Source organism: Lithobates pipiens, unplaced genomic scaffold (genome assembly GCF_037356315.1).
Source record: "Lithobates pipiens isolate NorthernLeopardFrog02 unplaced genomic scaffold, aLitPip1_a1.2 Scaffold_13, whole genome shotgun sequence".
Classification (NCBI taxonomy): Eukaryota; Metazoa; Chordata; class Amphibia; order Anura; family Ranidae; genus Lithobates; species Lithobates pipiens.
In genome coordinates, this window is record NW_027507718.1 from 24,780,801 (window position 1) to 24,807,492 (window position 26,692).

The 26,692-nt window shown below is 37.8% G+C and overlaps 1 protein-coding gene across 1 annotated transcript in view; it reads right to left on the minus strand.

The window, feature by feature from the left end:
* Positions 1 to 335: 335 nt before the first annotated feature.
* Positions 336 to 26,692, minus strand: part of RORB (RAR related orphan receptor B) — a 335,735-nt gene continuing 309,378 nt past the window's right edge. Inside the window, exons 5-10 of the mRNA XM_077474932.1 lie at positions 24,687 to 24,808; positions 17,586 to 17,718; positions 14,187 to 14,294; positions 12,044 to 12,154; positions 5,315 to 5,427; positions 336 to 1,504 (exon numbers count right to left, since the gene is read on the minus strand). Coding sequence (XP_077331058.1) covers positions 1,349 to 1,504; positions 5,315 to 5,427; positions 12,044 to 12,154; positions 14,187 to 14,294; positions 17,586 to 17,718; positions 24,687 to 24,808 — 743 coding nt within the window. The 3' untranslated portion in view covers positions 336 to 1,348. The remainder of the gene's footprint in view (positions 1,505 to 5,314; positions 5,428 to 12,043; positions 12,155 to 14,186; positions 14,295 to 17,585; positions 17,719 to 24,686; positions 24,809 to 26,692) is intronic.

The following is a 26,692-nucleotide window of genomic DNA, read 5'->3' on the forward strand; positions in this document are numbered from 1 at the left end:
GTCATATCTTAGAAGGGGCTTGGTGTTTAAAGGGCAAGATTTACATGAATTTGCATTTTAAATTTTAGGATGCTGGGAATTATGACTGGGTTGTTTTCTCAGATGGCCACTGCTTTGGGTACGGAGTATTCATATGCTGCTATTAGCCTCACCCCAATGCCATCTTCTGTCCCATCCCTTTTCTCAGGCCCACTGAATTTCCCAGGCAGGTATGGCTATCCTATTTCCCAGTTGGAACCATCAGTGTAGTGACTATATACTAAGAGTGCAATTGTTCTGTTTTATGTTTCTAACAATGAGCAGTTTATCTGAAGTACAAAGATATATATATATACTTTAAACCATTCAATAAAAAATATATTTTTCTCTGTTCCTTTGTAGATAAACCCTGCTATTTTTAAAGGTTACAGGAATAGGTGTACATTTTACAATCATGGCTTTTGTTTTAAAAAATGCATAAGAAATTATGTCTTACTAAAAGCGTTACATTACACACCCTGCATGCGTTATACTTTACTAACCCAAAGTGGTGTATTCCCATTTGGAAGGTGTACAATACATTAGCAACAAATATTGTTTAAACAATGGCTTCGCTAACTGAAACTTGATTGCCCAAACATAAATACATAAATTTAAGGAAGGGTAAACACAACATTATCAATGAAAGACAGAAAGAAAAGTAGAATAATTTCTTGTATAGTATATGATTACACCACAGCAAAGGTGCATTTTGTGATGTGTGAGTCTATATGTGTATATATATATATATATATATATATATATATATATATATATATATATATATATATATATATACATATACAGGCACACCGACTTTTATCTACACATGCATCTATAACATAGAAATAAGTCAAATTTAAATTAGATTGGAAATAATCCAGAAAGACGAGTAATACTATAGAAGTATATACTCTTGTTGATATCTACAATAAAATTCTATAAATTGTTGTCTCTCAAATTATATATAAAAAAGTAAATACACCCAGTGTTCTATATATTAAGATAGATGCTTCAGCTACCGGAGGAGTTTGCAATACTTTATTTATTTATTTTTTGCACAGTTCCCCCCCCCGGCAACTAAAGTGTTAAATGATCAGTTCCAAAGGAATTTCAAATAGTTAATAAACAAGAGAATGAGAGAGCCTCACTCAGAGGTGCGTATTTACATTCTTCAAACTGTAGCGGTGAAAAATAATTCTAGTAAGTGCAGGACATTCCTAGTGCTGCTGTAGTGATGGTTTTTTGTGGTTTTTGTAAGTCCTTTGAGCACATTTCTTTTGTCTTAGTAGTGATGCATTCCATAGCTAAGTGAAAGATCCAGCTGTCTTCACTTGCAGCCAGTGCTTGAGTCAGGGTTAAAAAGCTCCTTGTACAAAGGAGGGAACAATGTATTCACTATCTCGGGATGAGATTGCTTAAATACCTGCAGCTTCTCCCCATGTAAGTTGCAAAGTGCAGTTATGTTTGGTATCTTGGCTATTAACTGTGAATAAAGAAAAAGAGAGATTAAATAACATAAGCAGAATGCTCAATTTCAAGGTTAGTTTTTTGTTTTTTTATTATTTCTTTATTAATTCCCAATATATCAAAATACACAACAATAAAAATATTATTCCTAATATTTTCTTTTGCAATTACAATTCCTACCCCCCCCACCTCCTCTTCCTGTTCCTACCCCCTCTCTTTATTATTTTAAATTCTGTACCTTCTCCCTATTCTCCCTGTCTCCCCATCTCCTACATTCCTGCCATTCCAGCATATCTCCTTGTTTTCTTAAACTCTGTCCAGCTTTTCCATATATTTATAATTTTTTCCCCACCACATTGTAAATATTCTATAATATATTTATTTTCCACTTTTTTAATCAAATCTCCTATTGTAGGGCTTTCACTTTCTTGCTAATATCTTGGTATCAAACATTTGGCTGCATTCATTAAATGTGGTATCACTATTTTCTTATATTGTTTTATTGGGCTTTTTACCCCATGGAATAGACATCGTCATGGGTCTTCAGCTATTTCAATGAGGCCAAACAAAGAGCCATGGGAATTTGAAAAGTGCATTAGCAATTAGTCAGTTTACTGTAGTCCGATCAATCTAGAGATGACTTCTGATTTTTTGTTATGAGTTATGGTTTTTCTCTCATTATCACTGCTCTTTGCACAGATTGTGTAGACAACTCTGTCAGGAAGAGAGGGCTCCTCTGAGGCACAGAATCTTAAAGTAAAGGAGGTGTGGGTTCTGATGCATATCACTGCCAGGTCACAACCTCAGATCTGTTACACTGCCAACAACAAAGTACTAAGTTGAAATGCAAGAGTGTAGTCCATAAACAAGCTATGTCCAGGACAAGGGTGTTTAGGCAAAACTATAAGGCAGACAATAACCAGTGCAGAAAGTGTCAAAGGAGAGGCATAACAAAAGTAAAGGTCCTTTCACAAGGACGACATACAGTATAAACTACAATAAACAAAACACATTTGAGAGGTGCTGGATTTTCAGTGCTTATTCCAATGGGTCAAACGCAAGAAGATATTCAAACTAGCTCAATGGCTCTGGTAAGGCAGCTCTAAAACATGCAGGCCTCCCTCAATGGGTACCCAGAAGCAGCTCAAGGTATAGACCTACAAAATAGATTTAACTGCCACTGACTACTGTTATAATTTCAATGCGGAGAAGCAGGAAACCAAGGAGATTTTGCACCATATCAAATATATATCCATTTTGTTATAGTTTCCTTTGAGTATATTCAGGTCCTTATTCCATTCTTCTAAGCCCTGATGATAGGGCAGTTTTGCTGCCCTCAAAGCACATAGGTTGTTTTTATGTGACTGTATTATGAACAATGAAGGACACTTTGGATTCTTTCACTTTGTTTGGCATCCATTTGTATATTTATACTTTGATATGAACCACAGTATCCAAAACAGAATCTAGGTTCATAACAAAAATAGCACTGGATGTAAAAAATTATGGATTCAGAGAGAGAAAGGAGCCCTGAGTTTATAGGGTTAAATCAAGTTTTTTGGATGCAACTTGTCCTGCTCAGGTCCATTGGAACTACAAAAAAGGAGGTAAATCGCTCCCCCATTACATTAGCAGTTTTTGGGAGGAAGAACTTGTTTAATGATGCCAGTTCATTGAGCAGACCAAACATTAGGCTGCAAAGGAGCAGCAAATAGAAACTAACAGTGTCACTTTTTTGACTATGCAAACACACTTTTCTTGTCAAATACTGCAATTTTTATTAAAAAACAAGCATTAACAAGAATATCTGTTGACACGAGCTCTTCAATCTAAAAATGAGTATAAACATTATTGGTCCAGCCATCTTTGAACTATGCATAAATTGCAGGCCGATGTTGCTATTTTTCCTGGAGGTCTTTATTTTACATGAAAGGGTGCGATTAGTAGGGCTCAAGGTATCAGGAAAAAAATATTTGTCTTAAAAATGTACTCTGCTGGGTAATAGGTAAAATGTCATGAATCAATAAAAAGAAAAGGAAGCCTGGTGAGCTTAACAGCACTTTAGCCAGTGCATTATTCCAGATACAGAAAGTTGTTATGCTTGGAATAGATGGCAACTGGTTGACTTGCTCCTTCCAATTTGTACACCACAAAAGCCAGAATGAAAGGGAGTATTTCTCAATCTCCAGCTGGAAGACCAGTGCTTTGGGTAATTTTAGAATAAAAGGAGAATGCTTATACCACTTCTGCATTTATGTAATCAACAACAAGCAGCAAGCAAGCATGACAAGGGCCTCTCTATGCTAAAATGTTTCATAACATTAAAAATATTAGAGGCAAGTGTTGTTAGTGCCAAGACAGCCCAACAGAATATGGCTTATTGACTCTGAAACCATTGACTCTGAACCAGAAAAATATACAATCTTTATTAAGCGTTTCAATAGAAAAACAAAGGTATTTAGAATTTAGTATATGATGCAGTGATATCTCTATAAAAAACATGGGGAAAATATACGTTTGCTCTATTTACCTTTATTATTAAACACGTGTGATTTAACTGTACTTCTGTCTCGGTCTGATTCATGGTTTTTGACAAACTCAGAGGGCTGATTATGTTCCTCGGAGGTCCAGCCACATGACCAACACTAATGCACTGGTCATGCTGTCTCTTTGGAGGTCTAACAATAAGAGACTGTTTAGGTAAAGCCCTGGCACTGCTCACATGATCAAACATTGGATAAAGGTGATAGTCCCTATTTTTAGGGAAAATTTTATAATTTTAGGACTTTTCTAAAAAAAATTAAAAATAAATAAATAAATAAATAAATAATAATAATGATTTCTCTGGGGTGTGTCAGTTTTTATATGAATTTATTGACAATTTTTACTTTAGGTCTGCTTTAATGATAATTTTAGTTGTAAAGTAGAAAAATATGATTTTATAACGTTGTTTTATACTGTGCATTAAAATACAGCTCAATAACCTGCTGGAAGCACTATGACTATGTCAAAGCATTAATCATGTGATCTGCCAGGGGAGATAAAATTTTTCCTGTAATATATATAGCAGTAAGTACAGTGCAGTTGGGTTGAACTGGATGGACATGTGCCTTTTTTCAAGCAGATTAACTATGTAACAAGATATATATTTTTATGTGTATGTAACTTGGCCAATAACAGTCAAAAGGGTCTTATATTTTCTCTGTTGGGGCTGAAAATAAAACAATTGCGGAGAAACATTAAACTACTGCCATATCTCATTTTATTGCATAATAAAGTGTCTGTCATTTTCTATTATAAAAAACATATGCATAATATAGAAATCCATAGCCAAAATGAAAAGAAAAAAGAAGCCAGCCAAAATGGAAAAGGATCTTTGATTCTAAGTCCTTGTACACACGGTCGGAAATTCCGACGGAAAATGTCTGATCGGACCGTGTTGTTGGATAATCCGACTGTGGGTGGGCTCCATCGGACTTTTCCGTCGGAATATCTGACCAACAAAGTTTGAGAGCTGGATATAAAATTTTCTGACAACATGATCCGATTGGACTTTGTCCGATCGTTTGTAGAGAATTACAATCGGACAAAGTGGCACGCATGCTCAGATCAAATTAGGAGTCCAAAGCTATTGACTACTAGCCCGAACGTAGTTCCGTCGTAACGAACTAACGTTATCACGTTCCGAACGATCAGATTTTCCAACAACTTTGTCCAACCATGTGTATGCAACACCAGTTTCAGACAAAATCCGCCGGAAAAAATCAGACGGATATTGTTGTCGGAATGTCCGACCGTGTGTACAAGGGCTAAGACTACTGCTTACCTTTGCCAGTGTCTCATCATCTAGGTGGTTCTTCTGAATTACATGCTGAAGTGCAAAATAAATTCTCTCTTGAAGCTTTTGGACTTTCCTCGGTTCTATCAGCCACGGTCGATCTAATATAATACATTAAATACAGTAAAAATTAATTATTGGGTCACATTCCACTACCTGATCTTTGGAACAGATAGGGTGCATCGTCAGTAGGGTTCTCAGTATTCACAAATGTATTTATTCTTATTTATTTATTATTATTATTATTTTATTAGGAGTAATTTTAAAGAAAATAAATACATAGAGAAAAGGGCACTAAAGCTGTTCAATGCATGGTGAACTTCCCCCCAGAAAAAAGGGGTTGATGTAGGCTTGAATTAGGACAGGGTTGGCTATCGACAGTAATGGCCTTATCTGTTGCCAAAGACATGGTTCCAGTTAGCTTCTGATTATCCATATCATGTGGCAGTGAATAGAAATAGTTGTTTGAGAGTTGCATGTTGAAATGCAGCCCTCTATTTTATTTTATTTTTTCTGTGACACAGTGATGCCTATAAACATGGCATAGCGATTCTGGGTCACAGAAATCAAGGAAGTAAAAGTGTTGGCATCACAGAGTAAATTTACAAACGTTCAAGAATATTCAGATTAACGAGTGCAGGCTAGAAATAATTGAAGTACAATGCAGAAATTAATATTTTATTTTACTTTTTGACCATAGATACACAGTAAGAAGTATTTTGTGGGTATAAGGACTGTGGTATATGTGTGTATTGCAAGCAGATTGAAACAGTGTTTCTCAAACCCCAGATGTTAACCCCCTTCCCTGCCAGTGTCATTAGTACATTGACAGTGCATATTTTTAGCAGTGATCGCTGCATTAGTGTCACTGGTCCCCGAAAAGTGCCACTTAGGCTCGGTTTTCACTATTGCAACCCCAAAGTCGATTTTGCTGTGATTTTATCACAATTTTTTACTGCGACTTGAAGCAATGCCTGTGTATTCCTTAGGTCTATGGACCTCAAGTCGCATTAAAGTGGGACCAAAATAGTGCAGGGTCTACTTTGAAGTCGCTGTGACTTGAAGCCGCACAGATAGGAATGGTACTTATTGGAAATCATGGGATATGACTTGTCATGCAACTTTTCAGTCCCAAGTCGCATGAAAAGTTGCGCTAGTGGAAACCGAGCCGATTGTCTGCTGTAATGTCGCAGTCCTGCTATAAGTCGCTGACCGCCGCCATTACTAGTAAAACAAACGCTATAACTTTTGTGCAAACCAATCAATATATGCTTATTGAAATTCCGCCAGATTTACTGGTTAGAAGCTGAAAGGTGGGAACTTTGAGTGGCGAGTGAAAACCAGTTTTGGTTTTGACTGCTGGTGATTGCCATGGTTGCATTTTTAGGTTCGTTTTGGGGTCTTTTCATGAAGCTTTTTAACATCTTTTATGTCACTTTTTTAAACAGCCTTTTTTTTTCTTTCCTTGCGTCAGACTACTAATTAAGGGGAGTGGTTAATTGGTTACAGGTGCTTGAGGCCCTATATAACTTTCAGTAGAGCATGTCTGAATTTGCCAGATTTGCTGGTTGGAAGCTGAAGAGTGGGAATTTTGAGTGCAGAGTGAAAACCAGTTTTGCTTTTGACTGCTGGTGATTGCTGTCTTTGCATTCTTAGGTTCTTTTTGGGGTCATTCCTTGCAGATTTTTAATACCTTTTGACCTCATGCCCATGGACATTTTTACAGCCACTTTTAGGAGCATTTTTCACAGCTTAAAAACACTTGTCCATGTTAGCCTATGGCCTCATGCCCACCAAGGCGTTTAGGAGCTGTAAGTGGCATAGGCATTTTTAAGGTAGTAGTAGCATGAGGAATCCCATTTAATCATCTAATTATATATCTATACCATTCCTTGCTCGGCTGATCCTTTGCTTTTGTTTCATTTTGTATTGACACTATTGATTATAAATATAGCTTTATATTGGCTATGTGGTTTCTGGTGGTATATGTGGAGGTCTGATGGTGAGGAGATGTAGCTCTGCCCATGGAGGATTGTGCCTTGTCCATCGCTCTCTGTGTGATGGCTCTGGCTGTGCTTTCTGTGATTGTGAGACTTGCACCAGCTGTACTGCGCATGCGCGTACTTTCGGTTGGTTGTATAACGAGATTGTCATTTGGCGCATGCTCTGGAATAGATGCATTAATTGATTGACACTATAGGGCTTACTACAGGACATTGTGAAGCTGGAGAACACCCTCCCACTATCACACATGATACATATGGCAACTAGGACACCGATTTGGTGCCAAAAACTGTTTAAATCAAGTCAGTTTGTTTGATAGGAGCAATGGTGGAAGGTGCTGTGTTACATGGTGGGAGCTTATGGTGGTAAATGTTGTAGACATCAGGTTATGATAGCATAGAAACTGCAATATCGTCTTTTATGATTGGATGATAGCTAATTGTCTATATATGTATATGTCTGACACAGAGATTTTGACAGTCAGCTGGTAAGTGTGCATATTGCTGTGATCTCTTCTAAAGGGACTTTTTTCATTGGAGTGTCTAAGTACAGTATATTGAGGAAGTGGGACTATTGGATTATATTGTATTATCTTTAGAATTAATTTCTCAATACACCTTTGAAATGCACTTCAGTACTCTGGGGTCAAACATTATGATTGATTACCATCTTGAATACCATTGAGGTATATTTCTGTTTGGTTTGTGAGAATCTCAGTGCAATGGATCCAGCATATAGAAGACTGACTGACTGTTTGTTTATTTGTCTGGATATTATAGGTGTCAGTTTGATGAACTGCCTATTAAATTTCAAATCTGAGTCAAGGCTGATTCTCTCCCTCTTCCTTTTTGGGATCTTATCCTCAGTAAGTATACACTGCTCTAGCTGATATATGGTCTGAGCACCAACTCATTTGCCCAATGTAGCTTACCTACCCTGTGCTTATTTTTCCAGTATAGGACTACTCGCCCATTTCTCTCTCTCTCTCTATCTATCTATCTATCTATCTATCTATCTATCTATCTATATATATATATCTTTTGATCTAAGACATCAGTTGTCGGGTTGCTCCCTGATTAACACTTGGCATGCCATTTCCTTGAAGGCTCTTTTCCATATGTAAGTGGTCCTCAATGCATGTTTATCTCTATATATTTGGATGGCATATGGAAGTTTATTTGCTGCATTTTAACCTAACAATATGTGAATAATAGTTTATGTTCCCCCTTTTATTGAATAGGATCTCTGTCTAAAGTCAAGGAACTAAGGTCCTGAGGAAGCAAAGGTGTGAAACGCATCAACCTTTTGACACAATAGTAACAGAGATTTATTGCCCAATTACTAACTTGATCAAATTGATCAGAGCCATACAACTTTGATTTTATTTAGAACGTGTAAACATTTTTTTAACAATTTTGTAATAAAGATAATATTTAGGTATGCGCTGTGATTGCCCTTTACTGGTACCGGTAAAGTCCGCTCAATTTGTCCTATCTTTAAATCTTCTTAAGGATGAGGTACCCTCACAGCCCATCAAATTTCTATATATTATTAAATACATTCTTCGTCTCTGTGTATACGAAGGAGCATGGGGGAGCTCATGTCCATAATGGGGGTGGTAGTGACACAGCTCCAAATTATCCAAAATAGCCCAGAAGTGATATGGTTCAGAAATATTTAGACAGAATAAAGGTGGATAAAGCACCTGGACCAGATGGCATCCACCCACGGATCCTAAAAGAATTGAGCTCTGTCATTTCAAGGCCATTTTTTCTAATATTTAGGGACTCTTTAATGACTGGAATGGTACCACTGGATTGGCGCAGGGCCAATGTGGTGCCCATATTTAAAAAGGGGTCGAAGTCCTTACCAAATAACTATAGGCCTGTTAGTTTAACTTCTACAGTCAGGAAGATACTGGAGAGTTTAATAAAAGACCACATAGATGAGTTCTTGCTGGAATAAAAATATTTTAAGAAACCGACAGCATGGATTCATGAAAGACAGAAGTTGTCAAACGAACCTGATTTCTTTCTATGAGGAGGTAAGTAAAACCTTAGACAGAGGAGTGGCTGTGGACGTGGTATACCTGGATTTTTCAAAAGTGTTTGACACAGTTCCCCACACACAGCTCATGTGTAAGGTAAAGTCTACAGGCTTGGAAAGATCACTTTGTAATTGGATAAAAGACAAGATTCAGAGTAGTGGTTGTAAACCCTTACAACACACTTTGACCTACAGGTAAGCCTAGATTAAGGCTTACCTGTAGGTCCAAGAAATATCTCCTGAACCTACATGGTTTAGGAGATATTTGTCGAAAGACAGGCACCGCTGTCTATGGCGCATGCGCCGTAGACAGCGGCGCGCAGGCGCACTGAGCACGGCACCCGTCAGCGGTGATATGCCGCACGTGGCGGCTCCCTGCGCATGCGCGGGAGTGACGTCATTGTGGCTTCGCCAAATGACAGCGGCGGAGAGGCGAGACCCACCGAGAGGATGGATGCGCTAGACTACAGGGGACAGTGGTGACTTTGCTGGCTCCTGTGTCAGGTAAGTGACACATAATGGGCTACTATGCGATGCATAGTAGTCCATTATGCTTTACCTTTGCAGGGAATAAAAGAGGAAGTAAACCCATCAGGGTTTACTTCCTCTTTAATGACTCTTACTCTGAATGGCCTAAGATTATCAGTGGCATACCCCAAGGTTCAGTGCTGGGACCCTTACTTTTTAATATCGTTATAAATTATATAGGGTCTGGGATTAAAAGTAACATTTCTGCCTTTGCAGATGACACTAAGCTATGCAGTGGAATAACGTCCTTACAGGATGTCTCCAATTTTCAAGCCAACCTCAATGCATTGTCTAATTGGGCAACTAAGGGCAAATTAAGTTTAATGTCAATAAATGAAAAGTTATGCACTTGGGGCTAAGAATATGCATGCATCATACATACTAGGGGGAGTACAACTGGGAATCAATGGCGGAGAAGGATCTGGGGGTTTTGGTAGATCATAAGCTCAATAATACCATGCAATGCCAAGCTGCAGTTTCCAAAGCGAGCAAAGTCTTTTCTTGTATTAAGAGAGGCATGGACTCCAGAAAGAGAGAGAGAGAGAGAGAGAGAGAGAGAGATAATTTTGCCCCTTTACAAATCATTAGTAAGACCTCACCTGGAATATGCAGTTCAGTTTTGAGCACCAGTTCTCAAAAAGGATATTTAGGATCTGGAGAAAGTGCAGAGAAGGGAAACCAAACTGATAAAAGACATGGAGGAGCTCAGCTATGAGGAAAGATTAGAAGAACTGAATCTATTCCCTCTTGAGAAGAGGTGATTAAGGGCGGATATGATCAACATGTACACATACATAAGTGGTCTATATAGTGAACTTGGTGTTGAGTTATTCACTTTAAGGTCATCATAGATGAAAATGGGGCACTCATTACATCTAGAGGAAAAATATGGAAAGGCTTCTTCACAGTAAGAACTGTGAAAATGTGGAATAGACTACATCCAGAGGTGGTTCTGGCAAGCTCAGTAGATTGCTTTAGAAAAGGCCTAGATTATTTCCTAAATGTACATAATATAACTGAGTACTAATATTTATAGGTAAAGTTGATCCAGGGAAAATCTGATTGCCTCTCAGGGGATCAGGAAAGAATTTCTTCCCTTGCTGTAGAAAATTGAAGCATGCTTTGTTGGGGTTTTTACCTTCCTATGGATCAACTGTGGGAGAAGGATTGTATATATGGGATTGTATTTTTTATTTTTTTGTTGAACTAGATGGACTTGTGTCTTTTTTCAATCTTACTATGTAAATATGACTGTGCATATTTTTAGCACTGATCACTGCATTAGTGTCACTAGTCCCCGAAAAGTGTCACTTAGTGTCCGATTTGTCCGGCGCAATGCGCAGTCCCACTAGTTTGTAGACGCAATAACTTTTGCACAAACCAATCAATATACGCTTATTGGGATTTTTTTTTTTTTTACCAAAAACATGCAGCGGAATACATATTGACCTAAATTTATCAAGAAAGTTGATTTTTTTTACATTTCTTTATTGGATATGTTTTATAGCAGAAAGTAAGCAATAATGTTTTTTTTTTTTAATTGTCAGTCTTTTTTTGTTTATAGCGCAAAAAAAAAACCATACAGCTGATCAAATACCACCAAAAGAAAGTTCTATTTGTGGGAACAAAAGAACATACGTTTTATTTGGATACAGCATTGCACAACCGTGCAGTTGTCAGTTAAAGTAACGCAAAGCAGTTTTACAAAAAATGGCCTGGTCATGAAGGGGGTAAACCTTCTGGAGAGCAAGTGGTTAACGTCATTGAATGTGTGTGATTGAGCACTGCAATGCTAATCATTTTAGCAATCTAATCTTTTCATAATAGTGTACAGTATATGCAGATTATATACATTGTATTTTTGTCTCACTGAGCTGATAAACTCTGCTCAGCACTGGAAGTTAACAGAGTTGCTGAGAAGAAGAATCTTCTTTCTGGAAAGACTGTAAGAGGATCGGAAGAGAATGAACTATAATGTGTGCTAAATGCCAATGTGTGACACCTTAATAAACAAGTATGCTAACACAGTAACACTTTTTGAAAATACTTATAAAAAAAATAAACATTTTCTGCAAAGAAATGAAAGGCAAGCGACGTGTATGAATAGACAATATTTGCTAATAGCATGATAATTAGTACCTGGTGATATTAATACGGCTGCAGAAAACAAGGCAATTTCCTCTTCTGTTAGCTGGAGGGAACATAAACTCTTTGCAAAGTCAAATGCTTCATTCACGAAATCATCAGAACCTGTAGGCCAAGGAAAGCAGTGTGAGAGGGAGAAGCTAATCATTGTGCAGTACTGTTCACAACACAGCTTGCCATCGTGTCGCAAAAAAACAGGTGCTAGTAGAAAATAGTATTTTGGTTAGTTAAAATCTCCAATTTTCAATCGGTATCATGTGGAGAGAGAAAGAGAGAGAGAGAAAAAAAAAGACTAGATCTAATTGGTTTTTAAAATAGATGTTTTTTATATGTGTATATTACTGTTTTACCAGAGGTTATATTTTCTCATGGAAGTGCAGCACAATTTAGCTTTGCTTTTATTTCAGTGTAATTGACTGAATAATTGAAATGATATTTAGTATGATAATAATGCAGATAGGACCTGTAAAGGGCTTTTCATGATCTGCTAGTAAAAGCTAAAAGTGCAAATACAAAATTCCATTGTTCATTGTGAAACCCTGAGGATGATGTTTAAAAGCTTACAAGCATGCCCTATACTGGGCAATGTTATAGTAAAATTACACTTCTTTACTTTTTTGGATACAAATATCTGTTACAACAATAATGAAGACATGTACATATATGCAATTAGGTGATGCTTGAAGGTAAAATCTTCAGAGACCATATAACCAAGCAAGCACATAGAACACTTTTTAGCAAGTATAATCTCCTTGAGTTAAGACACTTCTCTGGGTGTAGGGCCAATCCTGAAAGCCATAGATACAGCATATTAGATACCTTACTAATTACATTAACACACTTAGTTTTTAAAGGCAGTGCTATCTCTATCCAACCTGTGCCTATCTGCGGCAATGCTGGTCTCTCTCTCCTCACAAGACAAGGAGGCTGCAGCAAGAGCTCTTGGCTCCTGCTGCTGTCAATTGAATCCTGTAAGCAGACAATGGGGGGTAGGACCGAGTCACACCATTTGAGTCTATGGCCTAATGCATGACTATATTGTAAACGCTGTTTCTCCTGAGAAGGAACAAATAGAATTAAAAACGTACCTAAATTAACAGTCAGGAGGGAGCTCACAGGCGCGCCCCCATAGAAAGTGGCTTTTTGTGTTGGCGCATTGAGAATAGGAAGAACCTGGAGTTCCAGCAGGTGACCCCAGAAGAGCAGATTTGGGGCTGCTCTGTGCAATATCATTGCACAGAGCAGGTAAGTATAAAATGTCTATTATTAAAAAAAAAACTGAGCATTTACAATTTACAACAATTTTTTAATGAGCTTAAAGTGACACAGTCAACTTAAAAAATATCCAGAATTAATTTCCTAGCAAGAGAAGAGATAGTATACTGACCTCTCTGGTGGTCTGTCTACTACCTCCCCTAGTGCTTCAGCCTGTGTCAGTGTCTTTGGCTTTTGACACTTTCAGGAGTGTTGGATTCCTGGGTCTTCTGCTCACCACAGATAAATCTCCTGACCCCTATGTCACTGTTTAGTCTTGTACCAATAATGGGTTCCAAGGACAAAACTATGATGGTTGAAAAAAGCACTACCGGAATTGTCAAATGCCAAAGACATCGATGGAGGTTTCCATTCTGAAATGTAGGGGAAGGGAGGTATGATACAGGAGCCATGCAGTAGCTGTTCTCATGCAGAGAACATTGATCCAAATATTTTTTAACTGTACAACGTAATTTCAAAGCATTATTATGTTATTATTATTATAAATTAATAGTTCAGAGCTCAGTGCTCAGTGTTGAGCTAAAACAGCACAACGCATGAGTTAAATGTTAAAAGTATAGACTTGTACTGCATACAGTAAAGATTGCACATCACTGTACACATAATAATTATTCAATGGATAGGTTATACATTATCTCTATTCTTCAATGATTGTGTGTATGTGGAGGTGACTACTTTATTTAATAGAGCATTATGCCTGCTTCATCTGATTGAGGCTCTTCATATGTAAGGTTCACAGTGAGATGCACTGCAGTGCAATACAGGCACATAACAAACACCCATGTGCATATAACAGAGAGGTGGCTACTGCATTTTCATCTGAATTTTAGTGCTAAATATAACAAAAAGAACAAAAAAATACCTAATGTTTTGAACATCTGCATCCCTCCGTATTTTCCTTCAAATAGAACAGTGTTGTTTAATGGATTGAAGGCACGACACATTCTTACTAGAACAACTTCTAGGCAGCCTGTCAAAAGAACAAATAAAATACATGAGAAGTAAGATGGCACCATAATGTGAACGACAAAAGATGCTTTCCATTATTTTGTATGTAGTAATAATGCTACAAATTGTAATCAGAACATTATCATTTTAGTATCATATATGAGCATGAATTTAAATGCCAATATATTAGGGGGTTGTTCTTGTTTTGGAAGAATGCAAACTCACTTTAAACCAGATCTAAAAAAAAAGCAGATGGCATATATATTTTTGTAACACAAGGAATAAAAAGGATTTTATTCATTAAATGAATTATCAGAATCCCTTTCAATAATGATGACTTGATTTTTAATGAACTGTGTAATTTTCATTTTATATTTAAACCTAGCATGAAATTGTGCCACCATATATGGTACAAAATAATGTATCAGAAATGCTGCTCGAGTCCTCAGGGGATGTAGGTTTGTAAGATATCACAGGGTCTCATTTATGAATATTTGAGGGAAGACTTGTGTCTCCGACAGTTTGTGTTGCCCCACGGCACCCACTAACATTTTCTATTCCCATCAAAATTTGTTGCTATGGTGTAACATGGCCTGTCATTTTTTTCTGATTTTATAGCTGGAAGTGGCCAGTGCATATTGATTGCCAAGCATTGAGCTCCCTTGGAGAGTATAGGCATGTCTACTTCAACCTGTTAACCTAGGCTTAATTTTTCTTTTGTTTTGTGGCAGGTTTTTGTTTACAGTGAACCCATTACCACAGGGTAGTCTTTGCTCAAAGAACACCCTGTAAAAGATGAGGTACTTTACTTATCCCTCAGTGGACTGTTTGCTGAATTCCATCTCTTTGCTTCTCCCGCTGCATGAATTCCATATTTTCAGTTGTGTGGGACACCTTCTTCCTAGCCACATGCAGTGGTTCTTTCTGCCGACTCATACATCACAGAAGGATAAGTATAGAGTCTTACCTTTTAACAGAGTATACTTTAAGAAAAAATTGCTCTGTGGCGGCATGGTTTATTTAAATACATGGAAGCAACTGTAGTTGCTAATGATGGGAAATATTGTCTTGCATTGTCTTGAGTATTGCAAAGTTCTGTGTGTTGAGCTGAACAACTGCTTTGCGAAATGTTATTAATATTTCACAGCAACATAATATAAAACTATCCCCTGTGAACTTGAATGTTCAGCAGCTATTAGCTGATGTTTATTGTACATGTATCAAGGAGTTCATCCAAAATGCTAATCATATTATAATAAATGAACTCTTGCTATATACTTTAATATTTGAATTTGATATCTACACATATATATATATATATATATATATATATATATATATATATATATATATATATATATATATATATATATATATATATATATATATATATAATTTTTTTTTGAGTAATATGGAATTAGCTTTTTTTGTATAAAAGAAACATGCCATGTCCAGAAACAGCTGCTGTAATTATAAATATGAATTATTGCCAAGTACTGTGCTGATTGCAATATTAATGGTATATGCACAAGAGCACGTTTCATTATTGCTACACGCTGTTTAAAGTTCTCTGGAGATCAGCAGATGACTTTTTTTTTTTTAAAAGAAGCATTTAATTTACCTCATCCAGTCAGTGGTTATTTCACAGAGATGTCCTGTGCATGTTTTCATTCAGATATTAGCACTTTATCATAACCTGCTTCTATCCATTCCTATAGAGTGTTTATACCTGAATATTTTACATTAGAAGCAAGGAGTAATCTTAAAATGAAAAATTGACAATGCTTTGGTTTCGCTTATATGATTCTGTAATTCAAGCATAAAGTTTAATGTCCATGTTGTTTAAAATCCAAGGTAAAAGATTTTAAAATGGGGAATTGTGACTTTTTACCTTTGGTTCAATAGAAGATAAATCTAATATTTAGTGAATACATTAAAAAAGACACCTGCCTACCTAAAATGTTGGCAAATTAGAACAGTACAATAAAAAAAACTTCAAGTGGTAGCTAACTGTTGATATTGTATGCATTTGGGTTGCTGATCAGTTTTTCAATAGCACAATCTTGCTACAAACACATTTGCATTGTGGGAAAGTCAGTTTATCTTTTCCCCATCTTATCCAAAAAAATATATATATATTTTTCATCTTTAGTTAGACTTTAACCACTTGCTGCCTGCTGTATAGTAGATTTGCAGCCTCATGGCGGCTTCCTGGTTATGGGAGGGTGTCCTTGGATGCCCACCCATGTGCGAGCGTCACGCTCACCCCCTGGGGCACATATCAGGAGCTCTCTGTGACCGTTGTGTGCCTTGGACACAGCTGGTCACAGATCGGGGTAAAGGGCCAATCACAGTGGCCCTTTAACATGTGATCAGCTGTGTCCAATCATAGCTGTCTCAATATAAACAAAAGGAATTCCTTTGCTGGTTACCGGATCTCCTTTCCTCACACAGAGACCAATGGGAAGGAAGGAGAGCCAATCTGTGCAACATATGAGTATTTTTACAATACAATGTGATTTTTACAGTGACACACACCAGTGCAGCCACATCAGACCCCTGATCTGTCACACCAGTTATCCACATCAATACAGCCACATCAGAACCTTGATCTGCCACACCAGTAATCGACACCAGCGAAGTCTCATCAGTGTCCTGATCAGCCATGCCACTGTATCCACGCCAGTGCATTCTCATCAGTGTCCTGATCTGCAATGCCAGTGCAGCCACACCAGTACAGCCTGATCTGTGTTTTGATCAGCCACACCAGTGCAATCACACCAGTGCAGCTTTACCCATGTCCTGATTAGCCACAAAAGTGCAGCCTTATCAGCGTCCTGATCAGCCACACCTGTGCAGGCACATCAGTGTCCTGATTAGCCAAGCTAGTGCAGCATTTTAAAGCCTCAAAATGAGATAGGCAGTCAGTATATTAGGATTGATCAATTTTTTTTTTTTTCAAAATGCTCAATATTTTTATGTTTGCATAGCAAAATCTAAATAAAATACCACCAAATGAAAACTGTCTCAAAAAATTTGGGGAACGGTGTTGCATGCCGAGTAATTGTCCTTCTAAGTGTGACAGCACTGAAATCTGAAATTTGGTCTGGGCAGAAAAGGGGTGAAAGTCTCTGCTATTGAAGTGATTAAAGAAGGAATATAGTTCCCTTTATCATGGTTCCTAATGTACGATTCCATAGTAGTAAAGGTACATATATTAAAATGTTACTTTTTTGGAATCTAACCTGTAAAAAAAAGCCTGTAAGTTATGTTAAAATACTGACATCATAATTCATCTGCTTTATCTGCTTACCTGACTTAAGTAACAATATTTGATCATTCTGGCACAGCTCCATAAAGCCTGTTATTCGCTTTGCAAACTCTACCACATACTGTATTGCATGAGTGATCTGAATGGCACACTGCTGCCACAAAGCTTCTCTGGACTGTAAAATACATAAATGTGAAAGAACATCAATCAATCTGTTAACTGGTTGTATATGACATCATTGCTGTATATTTCCATAAGCATGACATTTTTTATTTTTTTTTCCAATGTAAAGTTCAAAAAATATATTTCAATGTGACTTTTTTCACATACATAATTTAATTATTGCATAGCATAGTTCAGTTTATAGATTATACATTTTCATACATCATTGACTTGATTACTCCTGAGATAAGCTCTCCCCACCTCAACCATATTCACATATAGAAAAAGGATTGTTTTCAGCCTCCAGACTGGTAAACATTCCTAGCAGTAAATAGTAAGGCACATCCATTCTTCAGCACAACTAAAGAGGAGCAAGAGAGAGCAAATATACTTTTTTTAATTTTGTGTGTGTGTGTGTGTTTGCATGTAAAAGAGATCTGCTTTATGTAAATAACTCAAATCGTGCTTAGGGCAGTAGGTCAGCATTACAGACCTACAACTAGTATTTTCAAAAGGAGGTCAACAATGAACCCTCTTATGACAGGTTTACTGTGAAGCACAACTGCATAATGATATCAGTGCTATTCTCTGCATTTGTGCAGGGCTCCGTGGAGATGCTCATCCAAGGAATGGGTCTGAAATGCCCTGCTAGAACAAACAAAAATACCACTATATGGTGTGAGACATTTAGACCCCTTTCACACCAGGGCATTTTGCAGGCGCTATAGCGTTAGAAATAGCGCCTGCAATCCGCCCTAAAGAAGCTGCACCATTGTGTGCAGTGTGAAAGCCCCGAGGGCTTTCACACTACAGCAGTGCGCTGGCAGGACATCAGAAAAAAGTCCTGCCAGAAGCTTCTTTGGAGCGGTGAAGGAGCGGTGTGTTTACCGCTCCTCCACCGCTGCTCCCCATTGAAATCAATAGGGCAGCGCTGTAATGCCACCGGCAAAACGCCACTATTGCAATGTATTGCCGGCGGTTTTAACCCTTTCGCAGCCACTAGCGAGGGGTAAAAGCGCCCCGCTAGTGGCCAAAATGCGCCGCAAATCCGGCGGTAAAACACCGCTAAAAATAGCGGCGTTTTACCGCCGACGCTATCAGCGGTGTGGTGTGAAAGGGGTCTTAAAGACACAAAGAGCAGTCATGAAACAGAAGGACTTGATGGCTTTAGACTCTACAGAACCTGGGTAAACATAAGGCTATGATGCCTCCTTATCAGACTAGGGAAATATTTTAATCTTAATAACAAGAAGGGTGCCTCATGTATTACCTTAGGTACAATTTTTGATAAAAGGAATACTCACAAGTGCTCTGAGGAAGAGGGTATAACTTTTGAAACATGCTAGCTCTTGGCATTTTGTGGAGTGTCGTCCAAGTGCTCATATTGAACAACCAGATTTTCAATGTATTTAGGATCATTTTACAAGCATATGACTATATGGTTCTTGTGAGTATAATTATATACTAAGCACTTCTGTGTTCATTAGTAATTGCTGAGGCTGTAGAGAAGAATGAATTTCAGCTTCTAATTTCAGCTTGTTCAATTAAGCTCTGACAAAAAAAAAAACTGGAAGCTGACTGGTTTGTATGAAGAGCTGCACCAGATTTTGCACTCTCCAGTTTTAGTAACTCAACCCCCGTTAGTTCTCAATCTCTTTGTTAATCGCAAAGTGGAAATATCAGGGGTCTGTTTAGACCCCTTATGTTTTCCAAAAGTCTCTAGCACTTAAAAAATATAAGAACCAAAATAACTCCCCCAACACACATGCACTACACACATTGCAGTAATGCACATTTCATGTGTTGGTACACTGCAGCATATCAATACACCGAGGGCACATTCACACCAGCAGGTGTGCATTGAAGTGGGCATAGTGAGCATGCCCTGGTGTACATTGTGCATATGTGCTGCAGCATGCATCACAGTGCTTGCTTTTTTTTGTCTATTTTTTTTTTTTTTTAATTACACTCCCTCAACTCTATGCATGGCAGTACATTGTAGTGTAGCGCCGGCTCCTGAAGAGCACGCGCTATGTGTTTTTCAAATTTAAGGTCACACCTGAACTACAGTTTGGTTTGGGTACAATTGTCTAAATTTGGACTTCAGCATCAGTCTGACTGGACTATGAGATGTTCAGCCTGACCACAGGGGGCACTGTCTCTTTTTGGCAGGCAGAGTGGCGCTCTTGCTGTGATTTTTGGGAGAGGGTATTTAAGATGCGGATGTCACGTGGTTCGGGGTTCCGGTCCAGAAGGATGTACTGACTTCATGGTCCTGGTCCTCCTGACCAGCCCCAGGAAGGCTATGGCCTGGGGTGCGGATCCACCCGATCTTGTTGTCTCTGAGCTGGCTAGCCCCAGGCAAGGAAACTAAAGGAGGATTCTGAGGTGTTTGGGTGCCTTCTCTGGTTTGGGAGAAACCCAGTGACTTCATGCTATCCAGGGGAGGACTCTTCAGAAGAAGGCCACGTATGGGTTGGTTTATTAGGAAAGAGCCTGGAGGAGCTGAAGTACCCAAGGGAATCCGGTCTCGTGGATATCACCAAGTTGGCTGAAAGATCCAGGTATCACACGAGTGTTCTACAAGTTTAGTTTTCCTACGTGTTCTACAACAACCTCTGTGGCAGAGACTTGTTCCTGAGTAAGCACCTTGTTGGCTTCTAGGCCTTGTGAGAGAGGGGCTGTCCAACTTGAGTGAACATCCAGTTGCGAATGGCTGTGGATGCAGTCAAAGCAAGCAAGTTCTTCAACATTGACTTTGACACTAAGAGTACCTGAACTTCCTTTCCAACCCTCTGATCCCATTTTATGAGACTGTTCATTGTCTACGTTTTTTGCGAATAAAATCCATTTAAGTGGATCTGTCGTCAGTCTCTCAAGTTACTGGGCCATCTACCACAGGACACCCCTAGACGTGAAGTGAGGAGAAAGAAGGTAACGGTAAGCTCAATCTAACCAGCAGCTCCTTTGGGGGTTAGTGCTACAGTAGGAATGTTGTTATGTTTTGTATGTGTGTGTTGATAATGATTTTAGTGCATAGAAAATATCATTTTGATAAATATTTGAGCATATATCATGGGGCCTACAAAATCAGTAGCACTATCTTTTTTATCAGTCTTGTGATCACAGCAAATGTACAGTAGCAAGAAAAAGCAAGTGAACCCCTTGGAATTAACTGTTTTTCTGTAGTAACTTGCCATAAAATATGATCTGATCCAATTAATGAAATGAGTTTGGAGGCATGTTCATGTACGGCTAAAAAAGAAGCACTTTATGAAATAATACAGTGGCATTTTCCCTAATGAGTCATGTGAATTGTGAATTTTAATAACAGATTCACTTTAAACTGATCACTTTTGCACATGCGGTATATCCAAAAATATAAAGTCTATAACTTTCTTTTGCGCATATGTGCTTATTTGTAAAATAAAGAGTTAACAATAAAAACCAAAACTTTATATACTGTATTTTGTAAATGCAGGCCCCCCGAGGATAAAATGGTGGTGGTTAAAATTTTTATTTCACGCGTTATAAAATGCATATTTTCAGTAAGCAATACATTAAAGTTAAGTATAGCACACACAACACAATATTTGATACAGCGTAAAAGATGAGTTAATATTGAGTAAATAGATAATGAACATGTCAAGCTTTATATTTTCTTGTACCCATGAAACGTTGACAAACTTTAGTACTCAAAATTGTCCATAGGTGATGCTTTAAAAACCTTTATAGAGATAATCAGTTTAGAATTAACCATGAATGATGGCCCTTGAATAATTGATCTCACTCTGGCATGTGTAGCAATATGTAACATGTGTAGCAAAATTGTTATTTTCATACATACTCACACCTGGCATATGAGTTTACGTATGAATATGCTTTAAATATGCTTTTTTATTTTTTGTTACTTAAAGCTTTTTGGACTTTTTTGAATTAGCATTAGCTCCATTGTGTAGCATCCCCCAAAATGCATACCAGGGGGGGGGGGGCAATGAACAAAGGAGGACTTTATCTATAATAAGAGACACTAGCACAAACAACACATCCTAATAACTGTAAATTGTGACTATCGTGTTGACTTTTCTGTTCATTTAATATGCTTGTATGGTTGCGCTTAACTTGCATATATGATGATGGAACCATGCCTGTCAAACAAGCAATCACTGATCTACTTTCACTGTGTGCCAAATGTTAACAATTTATTGAGCAATTCCAGACACTGTGTATAAAACAGAAAGTCCATGCAATTTGCCTTAATCTAAGTTTTGTGTAATTCACTGCAGACACAATAAAGAGAGCACCTAATAGGGTCATCTGAAATGTACTTTCTATATAACCAATCACATTCAAACATTCAAGGCAGGTTAGAATCTAAATGGTGGCAGGAATGTTTATTACGTTTACATCAGGCATTGTGTGTGTGTGAAAGTGAAGATTCTGCAGTGGGTGTGTTAAGGAATACCTCTACTGTATCATAGGCAGGGGTCCTTTGATCACCAGCTTACTAATGTAAGCTACTATGTGGACTGGAGCAATATGGCAATGCCGGAATGAAAATGTGAAGCATTTAGCAGGTAACCTATGTTTCCTTTAGGCATCTCAAGGTTTCATTTTTATTTTAACTATAGTGTACCTTTAATAGAGAACAACTATTTAATATCCATAGCTGATTATCTTTAACCAATTATGGTTATAACAATGACAATATAACCTTAATGTATTGCTTAATTTGTTTAAAATTAGATAATATCCTAGTGATTCACCAACTGGGACATCAAATTTATTCACGCGGAACCATCACAATTAGATGATTATTGAACCGTTATATCTTATGCACCGAATGAATGTTATTAGTATATTTATGAATCGTTGCAGCCTCACGTCTCTGTACATGCAATGTCTTTTGGGACATGTGCTCCCTGTGCAGGGGCACGCCTTAGTAATCACTGACTGGATTGCTGACTGGAGTTCTGTCTGAAAATGGAGTACTTTTTAAAATTTGTAATAGAATAGCAAAGAGTTAAAAACCTGTTGCATTATTGTTGGCATCACATTGGTGAGATTCCTCTTCACTTCCTATCCCAGAGAGGTAACAGAAAGTGAGAGGAAATCTCTACAGAGTGAGGGGAGTTCCCCAAAGACAGTTGTAACCAGAAATATTTATCCTCATTTTTTTTGTTCTGGTAACCATAACATTTTGGATTTCCCATCACTATGTCAAACAGCAAGTATGAATGAACCTAGCTGGGACACAGACAGCAATGAAAATCTGACGAGGGGCTAATCCTTCCCTACTTTAACTAAAATGAAAAAACAAAACAAATAGATTTTGTCTATTCATGCACTTTAAACTGATATTAAAAGACTGAAGGTCAGTTGGTTGTTGCATGACTACACATTGCCCATCAGCTTTGCAATGGTTCATTAAATAAACCTAAATGTCTCCAAAATTATGTCATCTTTTAACCACTTCAGCCCTGGAAGAATTTACCCCCTTCCTGACCAGAGCACTTTTTGCGATTGCTTTAACTGACAATTGCACGGTTGTGCGACGTGACTCCCAAACAAAATTGACGTCCTTTTTTCCCACAAACAGCTTTCTTTTGGTGGTATTTGATCATCTCTGTGGTTCTTATTTTTTGCGATATAAACAAAAAAATAGCGATAATTTAGAAAAAAATGCATTCTTTTTTTACATTTTGCTATAATAAATATCCCCCAAAAATATATAAAAAAAACATTTTTTTTCCCCAGTTTAGGCCAATACATATTCTTCTACATATTTTTGGTAAAAAAAAAAATCACAATAAGCGTGTATTGATTGGTAAAAGCTATAGCGTTTACAAAATAGGGGATCGTTTTATGGCATTTTTATTAATTTTTTTTTTACTAGTAATGGCGGCGATCAGTGATTTTTATCCTGACTCTGACATTATGGCTGACACATCAGACATTTTTGACACATTATTGGTACCATTGTCATTTATACAGCAATCAGTGCTATACAAATGCACTGATTCCTGTGTAAATGACACTGGCAGTGAAGGGGTTAACCACTAGGGGGCAGTTAAGGGGTTAAGTGTGTCCTGGGGAGTGTTTCCTACTGTGGGGGCGTGGCTACATGTGGCACATCACTGATCTCTGCACCCAATCACAGGGAGCAGAGATCAGTGACACTGTCACTAGGCAGAACGGGGAGCTTGTTTACATTAGCATCTCCTCGTTCTTCCTCTCTGTGACAGGAGCGCGGTTATCCCCACAGGGATCCAGTCCGCGGGAACCATGACCCGACTCACGGAGCTTGCCGGGTGCTCATGATTGCCGCCGGCGGTGCGCGCACGCCCGCAGGCCACCTCTTAGAGGGCAACGTACAGGTACATTAGTTTGCTTGTACGGGCCCTTCTGCCGACGTATATCGGTGTGAAGCGGTCGGCAAGCGGTTAAGAAGTAATGGCAACAGAGACTGCAAATATATTTTAACAGACTATACAATAACTGTAACTGTGAAAAAAACAAAAAACAGCATAAGCTAGTTATTTATCTGTTAATTTTTATTAAAAGGTAATGTATAAAACAGCTTAATTTCTCAAATAGTAGATCACAGGCTAATGGAGTATCGATACAGACTGGTACAAATTTCTATTTTAGTCTAAGGCTGGCCATACATTAAGCAAATTTCTTTCCTTCAGCCATGGGTTTTGATGGGGCAACAAAAGATGTCTATTTATTGTAGTTTACTAAATGTAAATTCTTGGAGAACAGTGCTTGTTAATTAGATTACAATTCATCATATTAACATTTAATTGGCAGCCTGTGTTGGAAATATTACAACACAATACTGTTAGCGTTATGTGTGTTTTAAATATCAAAAGCTAGCTATTTTTTTTTTGTAGTAAATGTTAAAGTTGTGGTAAAAAAACATCAGATAACATTGCATGCTTAAGTCAAAACCTTCAGTTTTAATACAATATACTATACCTTGCTCTGGTATACTTTGATTTCTTCATAACTATGGGTCTGCCATGCTAATTGATGTAATTCATCCACTGTGTATTGACATGTCTCCAGATGAGATTTTATGATATTTTGTGCAACTCGATCTGTGCCAGAGATACAAAAAAAATAAATAAAAATTTGTATATAATACCTATTAACAGATGTAGATTGACTAGTGATCCTTTTGTGAGCATTTTTAGGGGTAAATGCTGAATACAATGTCCACTTGTAGAAGATGAGCTTTGCATCACTCACTAGATTACTGAGAAAAGCAGACCGATCTTCAAACCATTCCATAATCTCAGACCCTCAGAAGCTTGGGTCTGTCAATGATCATAGCTTCTCCACCTTGCCATTTTCCCATATCTCAATCTATACAGTTGTCTTTTACAATAAAACTGTTTTGATCAGCCAGCCTGCTGATCAAAACAAAAAATAATTAATAAAATCCCTCATATTATATTCTGACAGCAGGGACTCATCCACTGTTGGAAAACACTGAAAATGAAAAAAATTCAATCATTCTCATTTGAGAAAAGTTGGTTTTTAGATAGACTTCCATCGATGGATTTATGTTTGAGCCATCTATGGCCAGCTTAGCATTTATACCAGTGATGGCGAACCTTGGCACTGCAGATGTTTTGGAACTACATTTCCCATGATGCTCATGCACTCTTCAGTGTAGGTGAGCATCATGAGAAATGTAGTTCCAAAACATCTGGGGTGCCAAGGTTCGCCATCACTGATTTATACTCTTGCTAATCAGTTTAGGCATCTCAACAGACACCAGTCCCAGTAATGGTATTTCACTTTACATAATCATAAATCAAATCCACATTTTTAAGCTTTGCTACATATTTACAATGTCTTTGTTATTTTTAAAATGTTTCAGATTTCATGATCTGTGTTTCTGTTCTTACACATTGCATGGAGTTCAGTTGGTCAAAAATATTTGTGATATTATATTATTATTAATATTATAAATTATTCCAAAAAATTTCTTCAGACACTGACATGCAGGCTTATATGCAAATATCCGTGGTACCTAGTGATTTTCAGGGTTGGGTGAAAGCAGTGAAATTTTACCTTGCAAAGTATACCTAATCATGAGGAAAAAAAAAAAAAACTTTTCTGCTTGAATTTGATTGGTTGATGGAAGTCATCAGAGAACTACCACATTCACTGAGCTCTGGGGAAAATTCCATGCACCATGAAAAGTATATTCGTCTTTAGAAAATCAATCCCAAAATTTGTTATGCACAGTACAGACAGGGTTATTGAGAGTAAACATCGCTCCCTACCCCCCCCCCCCTCCATATAACAAAGAGAACTAACAATGTTTTCCTTGCTGGAAGTTCGAGTAGAGAACATCTTCAAAAAGGTAAGCAGCAATTGTTTTAAGCTATGCTATGTGAATGGGAAATGTAAGAAATATCAATCTAGTGTTATCCCAATTTGACTGCAAAAGTGGAAATACCATTTAACTACTTCCCGTATTGCCAAAGTACATATATGGTCAGGCGGGAGCTTCGCCAATGCAGGTGGATCAGCGGCTCATGCTCCTAGAGCACGCACTTGTAGTAAGCCCAGTGATCGCTGTCCCTCAGACACAAAGGATCACATAACCAGGCACAGGACCAATGAAATTGGCCCTCTACCATGTGATCTCTGTGTTCAATCACATCAATCCCATGTATAGACAAAGAAAGTGAAAGTAAACATCGGTACTCTCTCCTGTCACAAAGATCATTTATGAGAGGAGAGAGAACCATTACAGCATACAGTGAGTTTTATCAGTCTGTAACACAGTATTTACACACACAATACATCAGTGTAAGCAAGCTTACAGTGTCCCTGATCACTAGCTCTCAGTGTAATGTGAACAAACAGTGCAGCCTTTTAACTGTCAAACTTGAACCAGTGTCACCAGTACTGCCAGTAACACTGTACCTTTTCACTAGCTACACCAGCCAGTGCCACCAGACCAT